General features: G+C 35.7%; 1 protein-coding gene across 1 annotated transcript in view; it reads right to left on the bottom strand.

Annotated features, from left to right (window-relative positions):
- LOC106464962 (E3 ubiquitin-protein ligase MARCH8-like) overlaps positions 1 to 6,613 on the bottom strand; it is a 27,515-nt gene that overhangs the window by 9,150 nt on the left and 11,752 nt on the right. Inside the window, exon 2 of the mRNA XM_013925140.2 lies at positions 3,716 to 4,006. Within this exon, the coding sequence (XP_013780594.1) occupies positions 3,716 to 4,006 (291 nt within the window). The remainder of the gene's footprint in view (positions 1 to 3,715; positions 4,007 to 6,613) is intronic.

The raw sequence follows: 6,613 nt of genomic DNA, 5'->3' as shown, positions 1-6,613 counted from the left end.
AAATAGTATAATTAATAATAATAAACTAAGACCTCGTCTGTGTGTGTATGTGTGTGTGTGTGTGTGTGTGTGTGTGTGTGTGTGTGTGTGTGACCGCCATAGCTCCAAGAGGAAAGAACCTACAGATCTGAAACCTTGCAAGCATAGTAAGGGGATTTTGAGGGTGTGCACCTGCGTATTATTTTTTTTAGATTTAACTCAAAAAATTTTGGCCACTGTTTTGCCCTATAGCCCCATAATTCTGCCACCTGAAAGTATTTTTCTAATTCCTACGTACTGAATGAACAATATGTGGAATTTTTTTTGCCAAATACTGTTAAAAAATAACAAAATGGTGAAAAAAAAAATCTGCCAGAATTGGTCAAAAATTAGGGTGAAATGGAGATATCTTATCAAAAATGTAGAAAATTCAATAGAGTAATGAGCCAAACATTTCTTACCCAGTCAAAATCAACAGGAAAGGAAACAAGGGCATCAAGGCCTCCCAGGACCCATCTAAAAGACCCTCAAAATACTAGAAAAGTTATATATATAGTTCGAGAAATGACATCAAACAAAACAATTAAAGACAACAAATTTAAAATTTTTTAATTGTCCTCGAATTTATACAATCTTCTGCCTATTTTGCATGCTTTAAAAAAAAAAAACTGAGGAAATGACATCAGCAACAGCGCCGGCCGCAGGGACGGCTAGGTCAAAAATTGGTTTGGTTTGTTTGGAATTTCGCGCAAAGCTACAAGAGCTATCTGCGCTAGCCGTCCCTAATTCAGCAGTGTAAGACTAGAGGGAAGGCAGCTACTCATCACCACCAACCGCTAACTCTTGGGCTACTCTTTTACCAACATCACATCGACCGTCACATTATAATGCCCCCACGGCTAAAAGGGTGAGCATGTTTGGTGGGATGGGGATTCGAACCCGCGACCCTCAGATTGCGAGTCGAGAATCCTAACCAGCTAGGTGCAAAACTCAAAAATAAAATTGAAATTACTTTCCATCTGTATTAGTGGAAAAGAGAAAATAAGAAGAAGAAAAAAAAGAGAATGTAAAAGTGAAAATTATTATTATTGCTTTCAAAACTTTGAATTGAATTAAGTTTGGGAAAAGGCTGCAAACAAAACAGTGGAAAATATTGATGTTTTTGCAATAAGAGTTCAGACAAGTAAATTAAAAGTGTAAAAAATAACAATATTTGATTTAAAAAATAAGGCTTTAATAATTTATACGTTTGGGAAATGGCATCAAACAAATAGTTAAAGAATATTGGCGCATGAAAAATTCAAACACAAACATGGAAATAAAAATCAAAATCTGTGAATTAATAAAAAGTTGAATTGAATTAAGTTTGGGAAACGGCAACAAACAACTGGAAGAAAAGTATGAATCAGAGAAGCTCAATTAAACTTTGTTTTTAGAAAGACTTGAATTGATCTAAGTTCGAGAAATCGCAACAGACGAATCAATTAAAGGATTGGCGCGTTGGGGTAGCTATAGAAGTAATTAAAATAATGGAAATGCTTGACTGGTACGTTGAGGCCTCTGTGAATCATGAGGGAACCTTAGAACCCCGCAGCGGAGCGTGAGTATTTTATTCTAGTGTAAAATTTCAAAAACATTCCTGTATATAAAATATATTTAAAAAGTGGGGATAGGCATATAACTGTATTTGGAAAACAGAATACAAAGAAGATTTGTTTTACACTACAGAGTCAGAAGTAATTTGTTAACTTGTTTGTAGTTACTGGAGGGCTAAATACGCTAGCTGTCCCTAATTTATAAGTAATAGCTTGTATGGAAGGCAACTAGTGAACATACCCATCGTCAACTCTTGGGCTACTCTTTTACTTCCAAGGCTGAAAAGGCGGGCATGTTCGGTGACCTGCAAAATGCGAGTCGAGCGCCCTAACCACCAAGTGAGAGTTGATATCAGTCGAACACTATTATGTCGTGAAACTGGAAAAAGTAAATCCTTGTTGTCCAAAAAGATAGCATAAAAGAAAGCGATCTAAACCAAAAAATAACTATTTCATCACGATATGCAGAATGTAGCAGATTTGTATAAAATTGAAACACTGCCAGAATATTCGCTTTTAACTTGTAAATACTACACTTATAATTGAAACGAAACAGCTGTGTACACTAACTATTGGAACACGGGAATTACCATCATACAGAGCTTCCAAAAAAAAAACAAAGAGGGGAAAAAACGTATGTACAATAGAGCTGGTAATGACGTCGTTGTTCGTTATGAAATAGCGTGCACAAGTTTACTATAGGAGCTCAGGTGCTGCCATCAAACAGAGCTTCCAAAAAACAAAATCCGGATGTATGACAAAGCTGGTAATTACTTAGTAAGCTACAAAATTCAAAGCTGACCTTGTACTTCAAAACTGTACTTAGTTTATTCCTGCTGAAGCAAAAAAACCTCAAGCCGAATTTCCAAACTTTAATGAAACTTTTGAAAGAAAAGAAAGTCATGTTAGATGTTGTGTGTATTCTTCATGAATACAAAATTTACATGCTGCAGCAAAATATGTGTCAAAAAACGAGTATGCACACAGACAGATAATAAAATCACTCATTAAGAATCAATATTCTTTATATATGAATGATTATGAAGGGAGAAAAGAAACGAAAGCTAAAATAATGAAACCTTGCCACAAAGACAAGGAACTTTCAGAACTGTATATAACTAGAACATAAACGTGTTTCACCTGTGGATACGAATAACAAAACAATGTAATCCAGGCCCTCTTTTGCCATTTTGGCTGATTGAGGAGCACATAAAAACATGTCGCGAAACTTAACAAATGCAAAAAAAAAAAAACAAGCTTCTAAATTTGAGGCCCCCTTTGGCCTTGATTCCCGGATCAAATGGCCCTTCTGTCCCCCCTAATTGGTCCTAATGTAATCAATAACAGCACTGCGATTTGACTCAAAATAAGCTAAAAAAATCTGACATCATTAAAAAATATACATGTACTATATGCAATTTTGTGTATATACTTTTCTAGCACTACAATGGTACGAATGCTCATTTAAATATTATTACCGTAAATAAACATTTTTGACCTGAAGACGGAAGACTTTCGAAACGTCGTTTTCCACACTTGCGTTTTTTCTACAAAAGGCAGTGTACTCAAATATTGTTAAAAAATGAGCCATTTTTTTGAGACTTTAGTAAACACGATTTATCGTACAAAAACAAAGCAGCAGTTGTATAGAAGCAGATTATGGATATATTTTATTAAGAAAAACAAAAGAGGTACTGGAATATAGCTAGAATAATGTACAATGTTTATACTTCCACACATCCACTTTAGTGTCTGAGAGTTATTGTTTGATTAATGTCATTTGCCAAGAAATATAAGATAAGAAGGAAAGGCAAAGAAACTGAGTCAGTACCTTTTTGTTAGTACTACAGTTCGGGTTAAATCAAAACAACATAACAGAACCAAGTAATACAAGTAAGTAACTTTAGGGCTTGAGGTTAAAAAAAAAATGCGACGTTTACTGACTGACTGAAAGTGGGCGGGTTCGATATTAAAGGCATGTTTGATGGAAAAGGGCCAATACTGTAATATGAGCAAGTTTATACGATATCTCACAAGTCACCACAAGATTATACAGTCAGTAAAGTCAATCTTAACATCACATACTGAAATACTAGGTCTTTTTTCGTTATGCAAAACGTAATAGGACCGTATGTACTAACCTTACGAAAGGGTTTAACCTTGGTTTCCATGATGAACTCAAATTTGCACAGCTCGCAGCATCGCGTATTGGAACTTTTAATCCACCGTTGAAGACAATCCTGGTGGACGAATCTCAGACTTCCTGAACACGGGCAAGGAGCAATAAGTGGCATGTTCACATCTCCCTCACAGTGGCAGATCCGGCAGATATCCCGATCGCTGCTATCAGAGACAGAGAGACTGGACGGTAAGGAGGAAGGTCGACGATCCATCAGTGATATCTTAGGAGACCCCGAAGTAAACACTGCTTCCTTGGAGAGAAGTACAGAAAATTTAACCACCGTTATACAGTGATACTTACTACCAAAGATGTATTACTTAGACCTCATATTATTTCTACGTTTTTATTATTAGGTATACAATAATAATCAACGAAACTTTGGCAATAACATGTAAAAACAATTAGCAATTTATTTTCTCCATCTTTACTGCAAGTTATGAGCGTATAAATATTTATAATATAAATTAAAAACTGCAGAATCTTTATGTCTTAAGCCTGTTCTGACAAAACATCTGTTAATGATTAAAGAAACGGGTTCTTTCATTTTTATACACACACACAGTCACAGATTATATATGTGGATATATCATTGATCCAATTACACCTACATCATGTCATAATGCAGAAAATGATGCCACGTAAATCACTATTAATTTATTTGAATCAATCAAAAGAGCACACACGCGCGAAAATAGTTGCTCATATACATTACAATTTAGAATTTATTTTTAAATACTATGGTTTATTAATTTACATTTGCTTATGGTGATATTAATTTGATGAAATTATTCACACCTTATTATGTTTGTTCTGCTTGTTGATATTCGCATAATAGTATACAAGGACTATGCGTCCTAGCCGTCCTTAATTTTAGAGTCATAAACTAGAAGAAAGGAATGCAGCTAGTCAATAACACCCACCGGTAACTCTTGGGCTACTCTAAACAAATATAGAGGGATTTGAACATTACTCATATAATGCACCCACAGTCGTCCAAAGTTCGGAGTGCAATTATGCTTCAAAGGGACGCGAACCAGGAGCCCTCAGATTCACAGTTTAGTTAGCTAACCATGAGACCATGCCTGGTCCACTGTGCTAAATTCAGATGTTATATCTGTGACAAAACTTCTCGCGAAAAACTGGAAAAAAAGATGATCTTGTGTGAACTACATCACTTCTGCATACACAATGGCGGTAGTACTATGCACCTCTCACCAGTAAATATTTATATTAGAAATAAACATTTAATAAGGCCACCAAATGCTAGACTTAGAAATCTACGTTAGTTTTAAACTAAGAAGACAGCATTAAAAAGGGTTTATATATGTAAATGCTCTCTAATTAGAGTAAGACTAATGAATGTGAAAATACACATGAACTGTTCGTGAAGTGAAGGACTTTGAAATTACGAACTAAGCGTAAATGTATTATTCATATGAATATAAATGTAAATACCTACACGTAGTATTTATATTAGTATTCGACAGAAGCGGATAACATCTAATAGTGGGAGGAAGAGGTCAGATGCACCTGACCCTCCCAGTATTATACCTTAATCCCGATGGACGGATGAATTCGTAAAAAAATTCGAGGAGCCAGTCAACAGCTATAGAAATGAAGCTATGAATATTCCACTTCTGTCTCAATCGTATAGGCACTCGGGGCCAAAACATAATTTGGCGCCCCCCAAAAAAGACAATCTCGACTCTACCCGCCCTTTACACTCATACTTTCTAACTTCTAACCTTACATGGCAACCCTACCTACCATGGTACTATAACTCACCATATTGTTCTGATCTTTGAAAGACAATATAGCGGCACAGAGTAAAAAAAATAACTTGGTTCCATGGAAAAGGATCTTGTGGTGAATGGGGGTATTTTTCATTGGTTTTTATTTCCTATCAAGTATGAGATGTCAGTGTATTTTAATAAATCTAACATTGAAAAACAAGGAACTTCTCTAGGCATATTTCAGATGATATACTAATATTGATGTCAAGCATAAGAAAAAAAAACATTTTAATGAACCTTAGTCTTATGCGAACAGCTAAATTCTGGGTAAACTGGTTGTTCATTTGGCGCCACCCGAACCCGGCGCCAGTCGGCAAATGCACCCCCCCCCCCCCACTGCGTATATGTTACAGCCAAGAAGGATGAACGCTGTAAAACTGTTCTTTTTGAATCAATACAGTTGTAATTTGTAGCTGCACTTTCCATCAGTAAATAACTGGCTTACATTGAGCTTGGTAAAATAAATTATTCTGACATTCACTGGTTGTTTACACTTGCTTAGTTGTAGAATTAAAAAAGGCCAACATTCGTGGGCGAATGTAACACGTCTCCGCCACGCAATCCCAATTTTGACACCAGAATAAATGTGGAAAAAACATCAAAATCTAAAACTGCCTATAATTACTGCTCGGGAACTGCAAGAATGTATCTTTGTACCAAATCCCATGCAAGTTGGCTGACATACACAGGGACAGTTGAAGAAAACCCCAAATTGTGCTTTCCTCGCTGAAAAATTGAGGAATAGACAAAAATTCCAAAATTGTCTATATCTCTGTTTAAGACACGTCAAATGGTATCTTTTTAAAAAATCCCATGTAAATTGGCTGAAATACGGAGGAGTAATTGACCAAAAACCCTAAAAAGACTCAAAATGGGAACATCCAACTTCTTTGTATGTCAATGTGTTGGGTGCATGAAAATTTACATTTGTGCAACTTTCATCTTGACCAAAAACCCTAAAAAGACTCAAAATGGGAACATACCAACTTCTTTGTATGTTGGGTGCATGAAAATTTACATTTGTGCAACTTTCATCTTGACTGCTGTAAATATGACTGCACAGG

This window comes from Limulus polyphemus, unplaced genomic scaffold (assembly GCF_000517525.1).
Source record: "Limulus polyphemus unplaced genomic scaffold, Limulus_polyphemus-2.1.2 Scaffold64, whole genome shotgun sequence".
Classification (NCBI taxonomy): domain Eukaryota; kingdom Metazoa; phylum Arthropoda; class Merostomata; order Xiphosura; family Limulidae; genus Limulus; species Limulus polyphemus.
The sequence above is the reverse complement of the archived record's forward strand: the minus strand, read 5'-3'. Positions and strand labels throughout refer to the sequence as shown.